The 22,417-nt window shown below is 39.9% G+C and overlaps 1 protein-coding gene across 1 annotated transcript in view; it reads right to left on the reverse strand.

Moving 5' to 3' along the window:
• ITGB6 (integrin subunit beta 6) overlaps window positions 1-22,417 on the reverse strand; it is a gene marked incomplete at its 3' end in the record, with an annotated part of 64,991 nt that overhangs the window by 18,646 nt on the left and 23,928 nt on the right. The window contains exons 8-11 of the mRNA XM_084248593.1: window positions 13,664-13,753; window positions 8,321-8,452; window positions 7,682-8,096; window positions 2,271-2,493 (exon numbers count right to left, since the gene is read on the reverse strand). Coding sequence (XP_084104719.1) covers window positions 2,271-2,493; window positions 7,682-8,096; window positions 8,321-8,452; window positions 13,664-13,753 — 860 coding nt within the window. The remainder of the gene's footprint in view (window positions 1-2,270; window positions 2,494-7,681; window positions 8,097-8,320; window positions 8,453-13,663; window positions 13,754-22,417) is intronic.

The raw sequence follows: 22,417 nt of genomic DNA on the forward strand, positions 1-22,417 counted from the left end.
GATATTGCTTGAATGCTGTTTCTGTAGTTTGTGTTATAAGAGTATCACATAGATGTGGTTACCTTTTGAAACATTCATAAAAATCATTGGGTGATGGTCCAAAAGAATTGCTTTAATCTGAATTCCACTCTGTAATCAATATTCCCTGAGTTCAGCCTAGGTAATTTATAATTGCTTCTGATTGTTTAAGTGAAGGATTTAAGTGGTATTTGATTTCCCTGGGTTTTCATCTTTTTTTCCTGAGAAGGGTTTATGGTGCTAACATAGTTAGGGAATAGTTTGGAATTCTTAATGGAAATGGTCTATATCTTGACAAGAATTCCAAGAATTCATAGGTCTTAGATGACTATTTCAAAGATTCACTTTTCTATAACACTTTTTAATAAGTCCACATCTTAATAAGGATATTTTCAGAAAACTAAAGATACAGCCTGGATCTTCATTAATACAGGCTTTTAGATAGGGGCTTGCCACTGACGGGAAAGTGTATTCCGAGAATGTAACCTAGGACTTCATTTACTCTGATGTCTATACCACAAAGTTAAAATATAGACTTAATCTTGTGCTGAAAATCACTTTTCAAACAGATTGTGTTTGGAGTAACCCAAAATAGCCAGAGTGTTTCTGTGATCACGCACACATCATGCTGCCCCTCTGTCCCCTTGGCCATGGGCATGTGCACTCCCCAGCCCACCCACGGCTCATCAGTTCTTAGCCGAAACTGTCCTTCCTTTGGCCAGGCTTTCCTAAAGCTTAGATCAGTTATCAATAGTTCCCTTGCTGTGTAGGCTGTGCTTTCTGATGCAGGATGGACTCAGGAACTGCAACCTGTGCAGGAGAGGGATAGAGGGTTTGTCTGGAAATTGCCTTTGCACTGTGAGTGCTGGGTTATCTGTGTATCTGGAGTGTCTTTGCTGGGAGCTGCTAGTGATTGTGGAAGTCCTTAAAACTTTTACCTCTTTGTGCTTTGTGGCTGCCCTTGTTGGTCTGGTAGTCCCATCTCCTACCAAATAGTTGCAAGCATCCTCTAGGACCCTCTTGAAACTGTCAGCCCAGATATCACTGCAATTATTCTTTGAAATGTCTTCCACCCACCAAAAAATGTCTTTCCCACTGGAGTCTCTGTGGTGCCATACAGTGATGGCAGGAGCTATAACTGTTCTAGTCATTGCTGCATGCCCAAGGTCTAACTTGATTCCTGGCATACAGTAGGTAAATGGATTTATAAATGGAGGATTGGACTAATTTCAAAAATAACATAAATTCCAAGGAGATCACCTACCCAATTCCCCAAATTCAGACTAATTTGAGTGCTAATTTCATATCTTATAAACCAGATGAATCATTATACAGAGAAGATGAATTAGTAAAATAATAGAAGAAACATCTCAAAATGCTACTTTATAATGAATTATATATTCAATACATCTAACCGTGCCCCCACACTTCTCTTCGCATATGTCCAGACACAGTGACACCTGAGTGGTGAGCAATCATTGAGTGAATATTGATTTTTCTTACTTTGTTTACATCAGAACGCAAATGTCACAATTTTGGGTACTGGAGTTATTGCTACTGGGAACTGCATATGTGTGCTTGCGGAATAAGACATCATACATGGCAATGCCAAAACAGTCAATTCAAAGACCTGCTCACTTGAAACTTCAAATGTTGCCCCAATAGCTGCCAATCAAAGAATTCTTTTTTAACAAGAAAAGAAGAAAAATGTGTTGTTGATATGGTACAAAGGAAAGTATAATACACAATAGCTGTGTAAAATGACAACCAAAGAAATGTGCCAAAGAGCATGAGTTATAAACAAGGATAGGAATCGAAAGCCAAGACCAGCTTTCTGCCTCTTTGCTGCCACAGACTATAGATAGGAGTAAATCAGCAAGGTCAGCCTATAAACTTCTAGATAATAAATAAGCTTGTCTGTTTCCCTGAAAAGGCACTGAATATGGGTGTCATCAGTTTACCTCCAGAGTATTCCTTCTGTGTGGCTGGCATTGTAGCTGAGAAGCATCTGATGTTATCTCTGTGGGACATAAGCTCAGCTTCCCATGCTAGTTAGGTGACATTGTGGTCCTGGATAACCAGCACTGAGAAAGCGGCAAGTGAGCCTGGGGATCACAGGAGCCTTGCAGATAGCTCTGTTTTGAGGATGCTTAGAGACCAAGCATCCATCAGAGTTAAAATTTATAAGATGTCATTATAACTTTGGTCATCAAGATGCCTAACACAGAGGGACAGAAGAAAGTAGACATTACCATTTAGAGTTACAGGGGTCACCACAGGTGGGACATCGTTCACAAGTTGGTCCTGAGGCTCCAGGATTCGTGCAAATACACTTGCCGCAAATGCAGTCCCCTCGGCCACTACAGAGCACCCCGTCTTCAGCCACGCACAAGTCTGTGCTGGTTGTGCAGTTGCAGTACTCGCCTGTCCAGCCACTCCTGCACACGCATTCGCCACAGTCACAGTCGCCGTTATCTGTAACACAAAATGCTCTGGGTTTCCTGGGGCCACCACCACTTCTAGATTTGTTGGGGGGGTGTGGCCATCTTTTCTCAGCTTTAAACATCATCAAAAAGACTGAAGGAAAGCATGAATGTAAATGTGATGGGAAGGGGGCAAGTGCAGCTATATTTTCAGGAATGTGTTTTGCTAACTATGTGTATTCATTTATCTGACCTCTTAACTGAAGGTTTGCTGTATCAAACTGAATATATAATCAGGTGACATGAGATAATTCAGAAGCCAATAACCTGTGATAGCTATTTAATGTCTGTACATTTATGCAAGAATATATATATCTTAATTTTTTTTGCTTATAATTAAGGTGCTATAGAGATGCAAAATAGACCTGGATAATATCCTACCTCTATTACTCAAGCTCAGTGATCACAAAGCCTCATACATAAAAATCAAGGAAATGAAATCTGCTTGCAATGGTTGTGGTAAGATGAGATAATACAAATCTCCAAACTTTGCTTTCACCAATTAGATGTCCTTCCTATATATACTGAGTGCTCAACAAATTTATTTAACAAATTTTAATGGAACGTGTATCATGTGACAAAGATTGTATTAAGCATGACAATATAAAATTAGACAAGGTCACTGAGTATACATAGTCTAGCTTAGGAGACAGTCAAATAACTATTAATAAGTACAGTACAATGTGATAAGTGCTATATAGACAGAGGAACAATTTCCAGGTTAGGCTAGAGATTTGTGGAAGTTTCCAGAGGAGGTAATGGGTTAGGAGATTGTGGATCAGGCCATCTAGGAAGCCAGATGGTGTGAGAAGAGCAACAGCATTTGAAATGTGACCGGAGAAAAGGATCCTTGTAGCAGAGGCTGAGAGGTAGGAGAGGAGAAGGAGAGGCCTAGGGCCGAGACAGCTTGAGGAAGGAGGCATGTGGAAACTTGCTGCAGACAAGGATCTGATCTACTCCTGCAGAGTCCCTTTTGGATCTGACCGCATGATGGTATATGAAATATTATAAAAGTCTCAAGTGTTTCAGATAATGGGTTTTTGCATTTATCCCACAATATTGTTTGGATGCCATCATGTCCAAGATACTAAAAGTGGCATTGGAAGTTCCAAACAACATTGACTTACAAACTTTGATAACTGAAACTTGTCTTCAGAAAAAGAACTGTGCAGACACTGCCTCTTCAATTTTGCTATCCTGCAGGTTTATAGGAATGATTGTGATGGAGGAAAACAGATTTAGATGGCATGGACTTGAATCCTGATTGCAGAACTTCCTGGCTGGGTGACATTAGGGAAATTATTCAACTGTTTTGTACCTCGGTTTCCCCATTCATAAAGGGAGGATTATTAATAGCTATTTCAAGGGATTATTATGAAGATTACCCAAGATTACATATGAAGTGTTTAGAATAGTGCTTGGCTCATAACTAGTGGTATAAAAGTGTAGATAATTATCTTTATTCTTAGAAACTATCCAATAGGAAGAATTTGAAAGCAAATTTCTCAGTATTAAAATTCACATACTTATACTGAAAACCAAGCAGAAGTAAAAGAAATTACAAGTTAGCCAGTTTTCTACTTGTAGGAAATACTTCTGTTCACTGTAGAGAAAATGTGCTAGGTTTTCCCTCATAAACTTTCCTTTAGCGGGTGGTTACTTTTCTGTCTTCAAGATCTAATGTGAAGAGACATGAAATGACTTAGTGTTTGCCTTAATACTCTTCTTGGTTAGAAATCACAAAACAAAGGCAATAATCATCAAGAACTTGAAGTTGCATCCTGATTGTCCCAGGGGTGGGGGGTGTGTAGTAAAAATATATATAGTAATTTAGCATATGTACAATAATAAGCAATGAAATTTATTATATTAAGACTTACTCCAACAACATTTTTAACTTATTTAATTCATAATTGAACTAATTAATTCAAAGCTAAGAATAGTTAAGTGATTTGTGCCAAAACCATTCATTTAAATTTTATACGTGATTCTCTAAACTACAATTTCTTCTTAGCAAAAGGGGAAAGTTATTTTAATGATAGGAGAGCTTTCTATATTGGAGTTTATTCTGAAAAATTAATGTGATTTATAAATGTGAAATTTCCCAAAGCTTTGATTGTGCCCAAGTATATCACTAGATGTAAGAACTACTGAGCATAAATTTAGAAAATCTTCCAAGATCTTTCAGAATTTAGAAATCCTACTTCCTATGGGGCTTTCAGAACCATCAATCTGGTCAAAAAATTGCTCATTGATATTCTCAAGCATCCAATTATCTAAAGCCCATTCATACAACAGTAACAACCACCACTGCTGCCTTCATAATGGCTTGTTGGAGGGGTGAGATGATAACCAAAGATAAAAAATGGTATTATCAGACTCTTCAGAGGGATAGATCTTTCTGGAATGCCATTGACTGATAAGTGTAAGTGCATAATGGCAGGAAGTTTTTTTTTTTTTTAATATAATGCCATTTGCCTGTTTCCTGGTCTCTTAGAATCAAAATATAAAAAAACTAATGGAATTTGGGCAAGGAAAAAATCAATGGAGTCCTATATCTTTGAGTGCTTATAGATGGATGAAAGAAGGTGCATAGAAAGGAACATTGTGATAATAGCCCTTCAGAGAAGTGACATATTGCAGAGTATATTAGTTATAAAGTAATGAGATCTGCACAGAGAGTGGAGCTGTAACAAACTGGGTCCTCTGTTGCAAACAGCAACAACTGTGTTCACCAGGCCAAGCAAATTTATATGTCCCTGCTCAACACACAGTGCCAGACACATAATAGGCACTCCATAGCTACTGAATTCAAACAACTCTAGTTAATTTCATTGTACCTTTTTTAAAGAAGAAGCTACTAATAAAGTGACATCCTTTGTGTGTTACTAAAAAAAATTGCTTTTGAAAAATGGTAATGATTAAAGATCGTAAAGTACTCCAGAGTAGGATGTGGAATGGCATATGTGAAGTTTTCTGAGTCCAATTGAAAAAATAATTGTATTTTCTAAACAATTTCTTTAGTAACTGTTATCTGATTCAAAGACAGGCACTATTGTCAAATCCTCCAAACTATCCATATAATACAGAGATTAAGTTAACTCTTAGTTTGTTTCTGTTCACAAAATGAAGACCATCAGAAACAGCAAAGGGCTGTGTTTGGAAATTTATGTTGCCCCAGATCTTTTGCTCTAAGATTTAAAGGACAAGGGCCTCCCTGGTGGCGGAGGTGGTTGGAACTCAGCGCTGTGAAGCTGTCTGCAGCCACTGCAGTGCCAGTTAGATCCCTGCTGGCTGCGGAGATGCCCACACGGCGAGGCAGACCTCTCCTGTCTTGCCCGCAGCTCCCCTCAGCAGTATATTTCGTCAGTCTGCCTGTTCTGTTCCCTGCTCTGTCTCTGGTGAATCCTCTCACCCTCCCATGCATCTGGCCTGAACCCTGGTTCTTGTATAAATAAATAAATCTTTAAAAAATAAAGATTTAAAGGACAAAATGCAGTTGGTGTTAGTACTGCTATTCTATTTATACTTAGGATTTTTTGAAAGGCACTTTCAAATGTTTTAAGTTCATATTTGATCAAAGATTTCTATTAGAAATGCAATCTGGGGGCCTCCCTGGTGGCGCAGCAGGTTGACGACAGTGCTGTGAAGCTGTCTGCAGCCTCTGTAACATGGGTTCAATTCCCGGCTGGCCAGGGAGATGCCCACATGGCGCAGCAGACCTCTCCTGTCACGCCCACTGCTCCCCTCAGCAGTGCTTTTGGTCCATCTGCCTGTTCTGCTCCCCACTCTGTCTCTCGTGAATTCTCTCACCCTCCCGCACCTCTGGCCTGTACCCCAGCTATTGTATAAATAAAAAATAATAAAAAAAAAAGAAATACAATCTGGGATTCTACTGAATATATTCTTTGCAGAACATGGTGCTGGCTTCTGGCTTAAGATTGTGTCTTGACTGCACTTGTGTAAAGAGGACCAGTGAGTTTGGAAACACACCCATTACATTAGGAACTACACCCTTGAATGAAATGGGAGAAAAAGGCATCTCAATTGGCAGAGACCCTAAGCTTTTCACTCTCTGGGGAGAATAAAAAGAAGGCAGCCTTAGAGGAAATTACTGGTAGCAACAGCAGCTGCAGCAAGAAGTGACTTGGAGGTACACTTCTAAGGGTTTCAAATAGCTTTGGAATTCTGTCTTTTCTCAGGCCCTGTGTGTGTGTGTGAAAATCAGTCTTTTACATGTTTTTGACATTATGATTTGAAAACATAACTTGTGTAGTTTTCTCTAAAGAAAATTGCTTTCTGTTTTGAAGAGGTGCCTACTGGTGCTATAAACAACAGACATTAGAGCTTAAATTCACCAGTCAGTATCTCCATTGTAATGCAAGTTTTTGTTACTTTACAGTATATTAGCACATGGGTAATTCTCATCTGAATAGGCTATACTTAAATATTTGTGTACATAGAAGAATGATTTTTATAATTGTCATGTCGAATATAGTATATTAAATGACAATGATTTTACATCTACAAGGGGTAAAAAAGCATAACTATTTCTGCTATGTAGAAATTTCCTCAATCTCAAAATATTGCAAGTGCCAGTTTTCAATGTTTACTCTTTCCAAGCTTTCTTCATAGCCTTTATTCACTTTATCATTCCCAGTGCCTAACCTAGTATTATCACATAATAGGTGTCTAATAAATATTTATGGAATGAATAAAGGCCCTGAAGTCATTAATATTTTGTATCTGTAGTTCTTGGCAGTGTGCTCCTTTAGCAGCCGAGCTTTGTATTTCTCCAAAGTAACAGATATTTAAAAGCTGGATCGGATACCCAACAGCCTGATCCACTAAAGTCTGGAAGATAATGGAGTTCAGATTACATTCAATTTTATGTGGTCTGGGTAATAACCAAAGAGAAGACTTTTTCATCTCTTACCTACTTACTTAGGGAAATAATAGAGATGTAAGTTCAGTTGGCAAGATCTCACCTAAGTGAATATAAGAGCCAGAAAGAATGCGAGAAGATCAGTAACCTTGGGTCTCAAGAGTAATCACTTAGTTGACAAGCAGGTATTTGAGCACCCACTTGGCCCAGGAAACTGTGAGAGTTGCAAAGGATGCAAAGTTCCTTCTTGTTACTTGCACAACTGCAGTGTAAAATGGATTTAGGTATAGCCTACCTCCGCAGAGCAGCCCTTTGTGTCTCACGCAGGAGAAATTGTCACACTGGCAGTAAGGCCCATAAATGGTTCCATAGGGAGACAAGTGGCAGATGCACTGCCCACAGTAGCAGTCACCCCTTCCGCTGCATGAGGGGCGATCCGGGGTCTCCTTGCAGGAGTCTGTGCTCAGCATGTCCTCCCCACACTCACAGCGAGGACCCATGTGACCAGGGTTGCAGGTGCACACTCCACACTGGAAGGAGCCATTCCCATTGTGGCATTTGGAACTGTTCACTTCCACTTCTTTCTGACAGTTGCAGTTGCATTCTGGACTGACAAGTATTTCTAGGGCATCCCCCAGCCCCACAGGCTTTATGATAATGTGCCTGCTTCTCTCACAGTTGGGTATGCTCACAGTCACATTGAATGAAGCCTGGAAAAGAAAATACTAATTATCTGCTGTTTCTATCCACCAGAATGCATGGGAAGAAACAAAGCTGCATGGGGGGGTTGGTTTTGCCAAAAGCATTTATTAGGAATTCTTTGAAAAATCACTTTTGAAATTCTTGAAAGGAAAATTCTAGCTTCAGTGCCATCAGGTAAATTCTGATTTTATCTGAATATTTTTTTCAGATGATCTACTGTCTATCTACTTACTGTGTCTCCCACCTTCATGTGAGAACATTTCTTTTGGTGTGGGAAGAGGGTCCCGTTACAGATAGCAGTGAATGATAGGTTGAGTCCTTCTGTGTCTCCCAATACTTCCAGTTCTACCTCAGACCGTAGTTCCTTTAGTAGAGACATTGAGTGAGTCAAATAAAACCACAAACAAAAATACAGTCAAAAGAATCTGTGATTCATGTCCATTAAACTACAAATGAATACAATTAATTCTGATCTAAAAGAAATTCATGGTATCAAACAGGAAAGCGAGTACACGCACACACAGACACACACACACTTTATACAATCTAAAGTACCATCAATTGTAAAAAATGCTATTTTCTGGCAATTAAACTATGAAAAGTACTGCAACTTGTCCTGTGCAACACAAATCAATCCCGCCAGTCTATCATTGCTTTGAATGTTGTTTTATCCATTCTGAGGGATTGGGCAAACTCCTATTCTGAGTTGAACTGCTTTGCATATAAAAGGTTATTCTTTTATTTGTATTTCAATAACAAAATATAACAATAACTTCCTTCACTTGTGTGTATGTATCATTATTTCTTTGGTCTGGTAAAGCAGTTGGTTGTTGCTTTGCAGGGAATATAGAATTGCAGTCATTCCTCCAACAATGGGTATTTGCTTCACTGACACTGAATTTCTATCCTGCCACTTTGTTTTGGTACACTGCAGCATATACAATAACTTTTCGTTTCAATATTGATTCATGGTGTAAACTTTTTGAGACTATTTTAAAATGTGAATTAAGCTCAACACATACACATACATTGACATGGTATGTTAAGTTTAAAAAAATTGTGTAATACAGATGAGTTTGGGACAGCTCAGAAAAGAGAAGTTTGAAGACTGGTCCTTAAAACCTGTGTGGAATTTAGGGGAGTGTGTGAGGGGGATTGGGAGGGGTCGGGGAAGCGTTGTAGATGAGAAGTTCAGGGACCAGAGGGGAGAAAGCACAGGACCAGCAAGAACATAGAATAGAGACAAGTGGGGCTCAGACCAAGCCTGCAATTCTGTCCTGGGAGACCACAGACAGCAAAAAGCTCTGAGCTTCGAGTTAAGATCTGGTGATTTGGGAAACATTTCCTGAAGTTTTGGAGCAACACCCCAGTCTACTGGAAATACAGCTGTCTGCAAGGTGCGTACAGGACCTGCTGTTGTGGGTAGGAAGCTGTGAGTCAAGGAAGCTGAGCGGCTGTGGCATTTCCTCAGGTCTGATTTCCTGAGAGTCAGGAAATTGAGGTGGCTGGTCTATGTGATGATGTAGATTGAAGGGAGGAAGGCTAGTTCTAAGGCATGTGGGTCAGGGCAGAGGGTGAAGATAGTCAAGGTTTCTAGGAGGGAGATCATCAAGGAGGAATGAAAGGATTGCTATTGGTTTTGGGGAAAGCTGGTGTTATTCAGATTTATTTTCTCTTCTTTGTTCTCTTACCAAATAAAAGTATTTGGGGGAACAAAAACCATAATTAAAAATAAAAAAGATTAAAAGAATTGTAAAATAATCTGATTTAATTTATACTCGGTTCATCTAAAAGGATTTGAGTTCATGTACTCTTTTTATCGCTGGCATCTTAGAAGTATATTCAGCCTCAAATTATTCTTCAGTATAACTTTAACTATATAAGATAGTGCTGTCTTCCTCCAAATTCTGTTTTCAACAATATCTAAGTCACACTTTTCTGCTATTTTATTTGCCCCTTTTTATCTCTAATAGATATTATCTCCTCCAACAGATGGACACAGGTTGACTTTTGATTATTGGTGTCCATCAGAGATTGAACTGTCATGGCTCAGTCCTAAGGATTAGTCCCATCATGTCTTAAGATTTCAAAATTCTGCCAAATTAGAATTTGTTAAATTTGTTTCATTTCAAATAGCTGTATTATTTTATTCAGAAAATATTTATAGCAGGCCTACTATGTCCCAGATGCTGCTCTAGGTGCTTGGGAAACCAAAAAAAACCCACTAAAATGCTGACTTCTTATAATTTGTATTCCAGTGTGGGAAAACAAAGGTATAAAAAAATAAGAAAGTTGTATAGCATGCTAGAAGGTGTTAAATGCTGTAGAAGAAAGTTAGGGTGGGATTGTGAACATCATGGGAATGTGTGCTAAAGGGTGTAGGCTGCAGTTTTTAAAAAAGGTGTCAGAGTAGGATCACAAAGAAGGTGATATTCCAAGGAAGTGAGAAATTAGCCATGCAGGTGTCTGTGAAGGGTATGCCAGGAGAAGGGCACAGTAACTGCAAAGGTCCTAAGACAGGGTCTTGTCTGGTTGTGCTGTGAACAGACTTGCAAGGAGACTGGGGTTTCTGTACTGGAGCAGGGTAAGAGCAGAGTAATAGGAATCAAACTCAGAGGGGTAATGGCAGATGGAGGGGAGCTCTCATGCGATTCTGATTCCAGTAGTTCATTATAAGGAACTTGACTTTTGCTTTGTGCAATATGAGAAAAACTTAGCGTTACCTACAGAAAAGTGATACAAAGTGACAGTGTTTTTAAATGAAAATTTAGTTGTTTTGTTGAAAAGAGCATGTAGGAAACCAAAGATGGAAATAGGACAAGAGGTTTAGGATTCTTTTGCAGTAATAACGTGAAGGACAAGGACGGTTCCCACCAGGATGGGAGTGCAAGGGGGTGAAGGTATGAGAAGATAGTATGGTGGAGGGAGGAGACACAATCATTTGAGAAGTGGAGTTCAGAAACTGAGAGGCCAATGTATGGAAAAGGTTATCTGTATTTACATAATATATATGTGGACATAGGAGCATATTCATATATAATTATATATTTTATATATTGCAAACACATGTGTACATATATGTATATGTGGATTGTATGCATGTAATGACACACATACGTAGTTAGACTGAAATAATTAAGAATTTAAAACGGGAATCATTTTGGAGACAGTGGCACTGGAAGTTAGGAACTAAATGCTAGCTACTAATAGCTAGCAGCAATTAGTAGTGGTGATATAAACCATCAAAATGAAGGAAATCCCAGCACTAATATAACTGGACTACCTTATAGCACATTTTGCCAGGAATATTTTATGGTGAATTTCCTAAAGGACATAAATGTATTTTTGTATATTTTATCATGAGATTCATTTGTTTATTGAGCCTCTGCTATGAACCAGGCAAAGCATAAACTAAGTCATTTCTGTTCTAGAGTTTAAATGCCAGCAGAGGAGCTTGCTCTTGTGATCATTGGTATGTCAGCAACTGCGGTGATGGGGCTTCCAGGGAAGGAAGGAAATTAGCAAATAATGGTCAGATGAAAATGCATCTGATTTTTTTTAACATCAGTATAGATTGCTCTATAAAATACTGAGTTCAAGTTCCTAGCTACTAATTATAAACAAATTGTCTGCCTCTGCCCACAAGTCAGAGGTATTTTACGTTTTCTCTCAATATATTCTTTCCCTATCTCTCTTCCTATAAACTTGAAGGAAATCCAGTTTGTGGATCCCTATATTTAAAGTCCTTTTAGAATTTAAAAATAAAATAACTGAAAATAACTGAAAGAAAAAATAATTTGAATGAGTGCCAAGATACATCACCTGCTTCTCCCAGTGAACCATGAATTTCCAATAACTCCAGAGCAAGATTGTTTTGTATCTAGACACTTCTTTGTATCTCTGAGACAGTAAAATAAGGACCCAAGATTCGATTCAATTGTTGATGCCTCAATTTCAACTACTCTAAGTTATGCGAGTGAGTCAGGACCATAAAATGAGTCATGACTGACAAAGCAAGCAGGGGCATGGATCAGACTGGTCAGGCAGGAGGAAAATATTTGTGACAATTCAGTTTACTAATTTGATGAATTCCTTTGATGGTAGTGGCCAACACTTTTGAGAGTGCTGGGGTAAAGAAAATTGAAATACTCTAATTCAGTGAAGGATTGCTATGTGATTTTATTTCATTCTGCACAGTAAATCTTTAATTACTGCATGAGAGGGAGGAAAGTTTTTATAGTGTTTTGTTGACAAGCTTTCCTGTCTGGAAGAATTTCAAGCATGAGCTAATGTGGTGATTAATTTTTGATGTGAATTAAGAAAACTGAACTTTCTGAGGATAAGAATGAAAAAAAAAGACCCTTTTATAATTTTAATGGACACATCTGTATTTAATCTCTAAAGAAAGATATTTGAGAAGCAATACCTTGTTTTCCCCCTTAAGGTGAATTTCAAATTAGTGGGTGATAGCAGCATCATTTCAAAATATATAGCTCTCCCTTCCATTACAGTTCTCCTAAAATATCTGTGAGAGGAATCTGGACACACCTATTTTTAAAAATCTTCCCGGATGACTCTGAAATGTCACTTAGTTAAGGAACACTGGCTTACTGTATGCTAAATATTGGCATAAAATGCATATGGATCATTCATTTGTCATCAAAAACCTCACAAATTAGAATGTTATTCATTTATTATTATGTAATTGCTGACCAGGGCAAATATTTACAGCTTTATTGATTTATAAAAAAATTACTTTATACCTATCCTAAGTTAGAACTTCATCTTCTATGTGTGCGTGGTGGGGGGTAAGGGGGAAAGGGCAGGGGAAGGGTGCCTGCCTGTACGTATGTCCTGTAAGTAAAGGCAAAAAAAGGGGAGATGATATTTAGGAACTGAAATAAAGGACTGGCAACTAACCATCCACTACTCATATATTGTGTTCTCAAACAGAAACAAAGAAAAAGAACATAGCAACCCTATAGGGATATATCTTATTTTAAAGAAACAATTCTGTCCTCAGATAATAATTTATAAAACGAAGATAAAAATTTATACGTATGTATTTGTGTATATACCTATGTCTATAAAAGCAATGGAAAATTTCCCTGGTTCCTGAAGGTGGCAAAGTGGTGTTCCTGGTGTGCTTTTGGTGTTTTGTCCTAGAGTTATGATCTAGTCTCATTAAGCCACAAAGCTCTGTTCCTCATTGGCATTTGAAACTGAATTTTTTTCAGGCAGAGGAGAGGGGAGCTTAATTGTCTGACTCAGGTAATGTTTTTGATAGAATTAAAATTTTGCAAGTGACAGCTCTGCAATTGGCTGTTATTATCAAAACAATCTCAACATTATGATTACACTTATGGTGTTTTCCAACTTCTGTCCAACCTTTCAGGAAGACTAGCTGCAAACAAAGTGAACAAAATTTGTGTTTTGGTGTCATTAATGCAGAGATTTTGTTTAGATACACATTCTCTATTCCAACAAATGGGAGTGCATTTAACTACCTAAAACACATCTTAGTTTTTGAATATCAAAGAAATGGGGAAAAAAAGCCAACAGTAAAATATCATACTTCATAAGCAGAGATGATCAGCTGGAGAATGTTTCCAGAGTCCTTCTGAAGTAGCCCTACTGTAGCTCCAGGAATGAGTTTTGCATAGTTCTGTAAACAAACAAAGCAAAAAGCCCATCTTTGCTCACTGTAATTGAGAAAGTTAAATGTGGGGTTCAGCTTGCTGGCTGAGGTGGCTCCTATTTTACTGGGGAATAAGAATCCTGATAATAAATAGGCATTTTTCTTGAAACTTTAGGCCTCCCTCTTGTGTCCAAGTGGGAAATAGGCTGATCAGAGCTGTCATTGGGCAAATCTAGTGTCTGTGGCTGCCTTAGTTGAGGGCTGTGATTTATTTAATGGTGGGAACCAAGTCAATAATAATAATGATGATGATGATGCTTATAGGATACTTTCCACTGATGGAGTATCCTTTGTCCAAAATACTCAGAACATACTACCAGAAAATAGCTTGGCATACAGGCTGGTCACCATGATCAGCGTACTCCATAAGTCACTTCAGGTTTTTAACTCTTAGTGGCTTGGTGGTGAAAAGGAGTGAATTGTTTGGACACTTGGTGTTCACTCCTACTTTGCCAGTAGCCATAAGCACTCTCCAGCACATTGTTAGGGTTCATTGGAAACAGTCTCCACCCATCACGTCTGAGTGAGGGAGAGCCTTGCTCTATACTGTCTGCATTCTCCACCTGTATTGCTTCTCCTGAGATGTTCTTCCCACCTGAGGAAAACTCATGGTATTGGTGCCTCAATACTCCAGGTATGCAGCAGAGTCCAGAAAGAAGGCATTACAAAAAAGGAAATTTTCTGGATTAAAATTATCCTCCCTTACATAGACTATTTCTAAACATTATTTTCAAACAAAAAGATTGCCTGAGAAGACAAGGATGTGTTTGTGTCCTGTACACTTTAGAAAAGACTCTCAAGCATACTTTGACTTCTTTCTTGTAGAAATACTAGAACCAAGCATATCAACACAGTAACTATAAGCTCTATAGCCACCAAAGGCTTCTAATATCCATGGAGATCACATCCATGCCCAGTAGACCCAAACTGCAATGTTTTTCTGTGATTCTGTGATTTATAACAAGAATACATATTTGGTCTTAGTCACAGATTCTGGCACTGAGTAACTGAAACCCTTAGAATTTCCTGAGGCGAGAAATAAAGGTGTCTTATCATGTTAATAGGTAATTTTGGGCTCCAGATGAGGAAGGGGGCTGGTTGCCAGGAGTCTCAACCATGTGATTGGAGGGTTGGGATTTTCAGTAGGGGAGAGGGTCTAGAGGGTGAATCATTCACCAATATCAAATGCTTGAATTCAATCATGCATATTATCATGAAGCCTCCATAAAAGCCTAAAGGAACAGCATTTGGAAAGCTTTCTTAGTTGGTGCACATGTGAGGATTTAGGGAGAATGGTATGTTCCCTGAGCGCATGGAAGTTCTGCACACTTACCCTGTACCTTTGCTCTATACACCTCTTCTGTCTGGCTGTTCCTAAGTTATAGCCTTTTATAATAAACTGATGATCTAGTAAGTAAAATGTTCCTGAGTTCTGTAAGCTGCTCCAGCAAATTAATTGACCCCAGTGAAGGGATCTGATTTATATCCAGCTGGTCAGAAGTACAGGTAAGAGGTAACCTAGACTTAGACTGTCTTCTGAAACCCAAGGAATAGGGTCATTGGAAGCTCTGATGATAACCTGGATTTGGGGCCGATATCTAATGTGGAGGGTAATTGACCCCTTAACCTGTGAGATTTGACACTATCTCTGGGTAGATTAATGTCAGAATTTAATTGTGTTTTCAGATACCCTGATGGTGCTCAAGACTTGCTTGTTGTAGGGAAGTCCTCTGCACCCCCTCTACTCCCGCACCATACACAGTGGAAACTAGGTTCAGGAACTCAAATGATTTTGCTGCTTATATTTGTTTTTAAATAGTTTCTATCTTGTGAAACTGTAAGATAACCACTTGCCTAACAATTAACTCATTCATTTACTATTGCTTTCAACATCAATTAAATTGACTTAATATGCTACGTCAAGGGACGATCACTCTTTTTGTCAGCTGTGGTCTTCTGAGTTGTTGTGTGTTGTGAAATCAGATGACTGAATTTATTAATATTGCATGTAGAAGAGAGTAAACAAGCTTTGAGTGAAGGATTGAAAGCACCTCCTATAGTTCAAATATAATATTCTTTCTTATTCCAAAGAAGATTTAAGTAGCTTCTAAAACACACAAAGCTAAATTAGAATTAACAATTAACATGAATTATAACTAATATTCAGTAAATAAATGAAGACAGAAGTAACTAAGAGGAGCAAATGAAGTGAGATCGTGTTAGACACAAACATTCTAGGAGTCCTAAGCACTTGCTAAAGGTGGGTGCTGGGGTAAAACTCAAGTCTTTTTTTAGCTCTTATGTGGAAAAATGGGTTTTGGTTTTAATTTGTGGGTTTGTGATGTTCTGACTATTTGAGTGTTCATGGTTGTATTTAAGTTTGAAGTTGGTGGAAATCTGAACTCTTGAAAGTGTCAGTTGTTGCTCTGCCTTGACATTTGAGTTTTATTACTGATGGAGATGCGGGCAGTAGTCCAGGTAATGTTCCCCCCTTACTCTGTGAACTGGGGGCCCCTCTCTATTTCCCTAAGTCAGGTAGAACTTGTCAAATATAAGGAAGACCCCAGTTCATCAACTTACCTTTTCAAATAAACACATGTCAAAAGAGCCATGAAGCATGAGACCTGTAGTTAACAGTGAATACCTAAATATGAACTTGAATTTCACTCAAGTGGAGCTGGAATGTGTGTAAATTTGACTGGTCCCAGAAGAGAAGTCAGAGGAAACCTTTAGAGCTTGGCAAAGAAAGATTTAGATCCTTTTGAAAAAAGAATTTCAAGGTTCTTAGCATTGCACAAAGTGGCTATCTTTGGAAAATGTCCTGGTCTCTTTTAAGCGGAGGGGTACTGGGTATTTTCCATAAGCACTGCTAGTCCAAATTTTGGGTTCATTCACAGTTTACAAAGCCAAATCCACCTACTTCCTAAAGCATAATTATGATCCTGCATGTGATTTGGCATTTGGCTGTTAGAACAAGTGCTTTAACATTAATCACATTTGCTGATTGCACTGGAGCAAGGGTGCAAAGGAGTTGGCAGCCAGAAACTGTACCTAGTGTGAACACTGACTATCCTGTAGAGGAAAGCAGTTAATTTCTGAATACTGATCCCCCAAAAGCATTGCAAATGCCTAACTAAAAACTAAAAACATAGACAAGTTGGCTTTCTAGTCAAACACTGTAAAATATTGCTTTAAATCTTGGCATATTATGATTACTGTAAATATCATGTATCAAATGCCTTTCTTTCCTGAAAGGCCTAAAGTGCTATTATAAATCGTCCTGATTAAACATGTTTAATGCTAGAAAGAGGCTGATTTTTGCCTGACTGGATGTGATGAATTACAGCACACTGACTCTAAAAGATGACTCTTGGATATTAGAAATGGTGAACTCTGAAAACACCATGTTATGTGAGCTGATTAGAAATGCAAATGCCTATTCATGGGCTTGAATTTCTTGAGCTGGAATTCCCTGTATGTGACCATGGATTACTCTAATTATGGTTTTTTTTCCCCTATGCTCAGGACCACCCAGGATTTTCTGAGTTGCTTTTCTCACTCATATTTTCAAGATTAGTCTTTTCTGATTGTCTTATTTTTTGTAACTTCCTTCGCCAAACCCCATTTGTTTGTGTACTCTGTTCCCAGCTCAAAAAGATTTATTTGCCCAGCAGTCTACATTTACTTCCTGGAAATCTGCTCAAGGACAGCAGGTAAAAGGTGACAGGGGATCATTTAGAGGCCCAGCATCAAAAGATTCAGGGGAAAGGTCCTGAATTCACATCTGTAAACTCTGGGCTCCTCTCAGAGAATGTGTTCAAGGTCAGTGCCTCTTGGTCTGCAGGATCCTGGCTGCAGGATCCAGCTGTCAGGTGGGCACTCCTGCCTGGCTGAGTGCAGAGGAAGCTGCAGACACATCACTGCTGCCCCAGCAAGCTGTGGGCAGGCATTTGGTTGGTTTCTTCTTTAGAGAGACTCAGGCTGAGGACCTTGGCAGATTTTCAGCTGCTTTTGGTGCTCTCTGGCATGCCCTCCCATTGAAGAGATCACTTCTGGTGTAGCCTTTCCCTACATTTCCTGGCTAGTGAACTCTCGTCTTTGGTTTCAGAGCTTGACTGTGTTCTGGAATATGGCTTGGTATGGACTTTGTCCTCGTTGGGCATCTTGATGTGCTCTCTGCCTTAGATGGCGACTGCTCACCTCTCATGTCCCACTCTTGTGATATTTCTGCTATAGTCTCAGGCCCATTAGACCCTTCACTCAATGCCCCTCAGCACAAGGTAGGCTCCAGAAGTTGACACCACATACCTGCTGGCAGCATTTTAATAAAGGACTTGTAAAAGGAAGTATTTAGAGCAAACTTGCTCTTTGTTTTTAAGCTTAATTCTTCCTGTGAAGCTTCACTAATATCAAGGGGATTTTATGTCCAGCGCTGTTTATTTTCAGTTCTGTTGTCAACCAACATCAGTGTTTCTGATCTTAAACCATACTTAACTAAAAGTGTTTTGCTAAAGTACATTAGCCAAAAGGTTGGCTTATATAGATTCAGAACCTGTAATGTTATAGTCTTTTCACAAATATTTCTTCTAATACTTCAAAATATTGTTTGTCATCTTTCAGTTGGTGGGTTCTTTTCATGCGTTCATATTCATCTGTTCTCTCTCTCCCTCTTGTGCGCTCTCACACGCACTCTCTTTCAGGAACTTTAATGGCAGTGTAATTTCAGTACAGGCACAGAGTACAAGTAACTAATGTGTAGTCCAATGAATATTTAAAACAAAGTGTAACTGTTAGGGGGGAAAAGGATGTCCTAAAGCTAATTCCATACAGGCTTTGTGGACTCCACCCCCACCCCAGGCCAAAGCCAAAGACACTGGGAACTCCAAATCCCATCACCACCAAAGGGAAGGTGGCTGGGACCTGAGGGTGGGGTTAAGCAGCCAGGTTGGTATAAAGCCAGACACGTGGGCTTTGGGGATCCCCCATTTTTGGCTCTCTGCCAGCTCGCAGCGTCCGGCCAGCTCTGAGAGTGCCTTTGGGTTTCCAGGTCTGCGGATCGGGTAGGACGCATTAAAGACTGTATTTCCCTATTTTCTCCCTGAGTTGTACATTTTCCTTATTTCCTTTTCCCTTGTAAATAAACTTTTTATTAACCTTTTGTATATGCCTGTAGTGGAGTATTAACAAGTCCCTTTTAAGTGCGCGGGTGAGGACACACAGCCAGGCAACCCGTTCAATATCGGGGTGCCCTATAACATAACTACCCCCAAGATCACAAGAGGATATGATCAGCCCCCTGGAACCCCCCTTGCACCTTCTCCCAACCATTGTTCCTCCTCTGAAAGTATAATCAGCATTTGAACTTTCATCACTATAGAGTTGGGAGATAAGTTCACAGCCTTCAGGGTACCAAAAATGTCTTAAGTAGGACCCCAAAAACACTACCCAAAAGGGGCAAGGTTGATAAAGAGAACTTAAAAAATGTCCTTTTGAAAACAGAAATCCTAATTTTAAGAGCGTGAAAAGGAACCATTGAGTGGAAGACAATATCTGTAATACATGCATCTGACTCAGTGCCAGAACATCTAAACAACTCCTGCATATCAACAAGGAAATGATATCTTGCTAAAAATGGATATGTAAGTGGCAAACAAGCATGCGAAGTGTTCTCCATTGTTAATCATTAGAGAAATGTAAATAAAAATTATGCGATGCCAGCAAGTACCCACTAGAATGGCTGCAATGTAAAGAACTGATGATGTCCCACCTACCTGAAGCAAAAGTCGAATGGGTTTGGCTACCTTGGAAAACTCTGGAAGTAGCTACTAACACTGAACATGTGTACATGATCTAGGTCACCCCTAGGAATATCTACCTGGCAGAAACAGGCCCACAATGTGACTGTTCTGAATCAAGCAAATGCACAGAGAATCATTCGTTCATATTGTCAAGATGGTTCTGGGTAACAAAATGTCACCTAATGGCATAAAGTGCAGATAACTCAGTCTCAGATCTGTCAGGTGTTTGGCCACAAGGAGTTATCCATTCTACCTGGTTTCCCTCTCTGGGAAAGGATCCAAGGAGGGATACACTGGTCAGGCCTTTTGTCTTTCACTCTTACCCTGCCTCCTTGGCATTTCTCCCCTTCCTCCAGAGCTTGTCCCAGAACCAAGCCTTATGGGCTGCAGTTACAAATTCCAGAAACCTCACAACCTCACAAAATGGAAAGGGCCTCAGGCCTCCTACAACCCCCAGCATTTCCTGCCTTCCAATGCCTGTATCCTGAGGTACCCAGGGCTCCTGGGATGGCCCTTGTGGGGACTCTGGGACAGGTTCAGAGAAGTGGCAGGAATACCAAAAAAGGGGCAAAGGTATCCAAACTTACTTCCTACCATCATCTGGGAAGGAATACCTAGAGCTAACATTACTACCTAGCAGTGCCATCTCTCATTTTTCACAGAGCCACTATTATTTGGATATCGTCATTATCCTTGTTTCACTACCAAGATACTGCAGCCCAGAGAATTTACTTAACTGGCTTGAGGTCATCCAGCAGGAAGTGAGCTGGACTCACTCTCTGTGTTCTGCCCTAGAGCCAGATCTCTTAACCAGGCAGCTGGCACTGGGTCCCCAGCAATGGTTTCCAGGCTGGCAAAGTCACTGATGAGCCTGAGGGGGTTAGTGAGTAGCTTAAGTTAACTGGAGGTGCTCATTTGCCTTTCCTAGCGCACTGTAACTTGGTTCCACAAACTGGGTGGCTTAAAATGATGGAAATTTATTGTCTCAGAGTTTTGGAAGCCAGAAGATGAGATTCAGGTGTCACTACACTTCCTTTGAAGCCTGCAGGGGAGAATTTATCCTCACCTCCTGCTGCATTTGGTGGTGGCTAGCAAGCCTTGGTTGTAATTGCATCACCACAATCTTTGCTTCTGCCATTACCATTACTCCAACAAACACCATGGTGTTGGTTCTCACGTTTCTGTCTCTGTGTCTCTTTGAACAAGGACATCATCATACTGGATTAAGGGTCTACCCTGCTCTGGTATGACCTCAACTTAATTACAAGTGCAAGCCCTATTTCCAAATAAGGTTACTTTCTGTGGTATTCGGTCTTTGTGGTATAGCACTGTACAGTATCTTTGGGGGGCATACAGTCAAACTCATAACATTCTGTAGGATTCTTTGATTTCTTAAGCCGTTAAGACCTTAGTTGAGCAGAAGTGAGTCCCTTACTTGGTCAAAGAGCTAACAAATGGTGGAAACAGGCTGTGACTCCAAAGCCAGTGCTCACTCTGTCCCATCGGATCCCTCCTGCTATGTCAGGAACTGGGGCAAAAGCCAACAGCCATTGAGAGGGTGAGAGTCTCATTAGCAAGTTAAAATCATAATGCCTTGTATTTTTGTGTAGGGGCCCGGAGGTAATAGAATGCTTTCCTAGCCAAAGCAAAAGGAGAAATAAAGGGTTGTGGCTGAATCACTTTCAAACTGAAAGGATCCATCTGAAAAGAAATATAGGAAGTAGCAAAATCATAGAGGCAAAAGCATTTTTTTTCCCAGGGGAACTGTATTGTGCTATTTGTCTGGTCAAAGGAAAACAGCTCTTTGCCGGTGAAGCCTCGCTTTTGTTGAGCAGTGCGCTGTTTCCAGAGCTAGGGGCGACTGGGTTTGCTGAAATATGTCCTCCTTCTGAAGGCAATCAGAAGGCTTTCTTCCCGTGAGGTCTTTCATTCGTGTGGGGTTTTATTCCACTGGTTCTCACGTTCATTATCGGTAAATGCAGGGCGCCCACTATTATGCAAAAGTTTATCCCCAGGCTCAACTGCGTTACTAGGACACCCAAGATTCCAAAAGGAATATGTAATTGTTTCTGGCATAAGGTATCTAAATGTCTGTCTCTAGGTTGCAGGATATCTGCTTTGCCTTCAGGCTTTCAATTGTCAGCATTCCACAGTCAGGCAGGCAGCGATGGGAGTGTGCTAATTAGATCAGGTGCTTGATCTTGAAGTCTGCACCCGCAATGACTAGGTAGTCAGCTTTGGAACTTTTGAGCACTACCTGTCTTTCTCTCAGTCTGCCCTGGAATGTAATTATCTTGTCAGCCAAGAAGCTGCAGCACACAGCGGAACGAGTTGCTCAGCAGCGGTAACAGAGTGATAAGGGAAGACGAATGGACCCACGGTGCATGACTGTTCTGAGACAAACAAATGCACAGAGAGGCACTGGAGAATGGAGACTTAGAGAACAAAGAGGCTACACTGAGTATTTGTTACTGAGGATACTTCAGATCTTCTCTTAATAAGATTACCCCGCCTTTTGAGAGGGATTGCAGACTTTTGCTGGCAAACGCAAGTCCCAGAGCTTTAGAAAGCTTTTTTAAAATGGGAAGCGATGTTGGGTTCAGTAGCAGCCTATGTGCTTTGCAGACCAAATGGCAGGTAATAAAACTTTGAAGGATGACTGGTAGGGACACAATGAAGGGGCCAGAAAATAGAAAGCAGTTGTATGTACAAGGACTGCTAAAGAGGGATGGCCCTCAGAGTGTGCTGGGTGGATCAGCAGCATCTGGGAGTTTGTGAGAAATGCAGAATTTCAGGTCGCATCCCAGACTTCCTGAGTCGGTCTGCATTTTAA

Source organism: Talpa europaea, assembly GCF_964194135.1.
Source record: "Talpa europaea genome assembly, chromosome: 1".
NCBI lineage: Eukaryota > Metazoa > Chordata > Mammalia > Eulipotyphla > Talpidae > Talpa > Talpa europaea.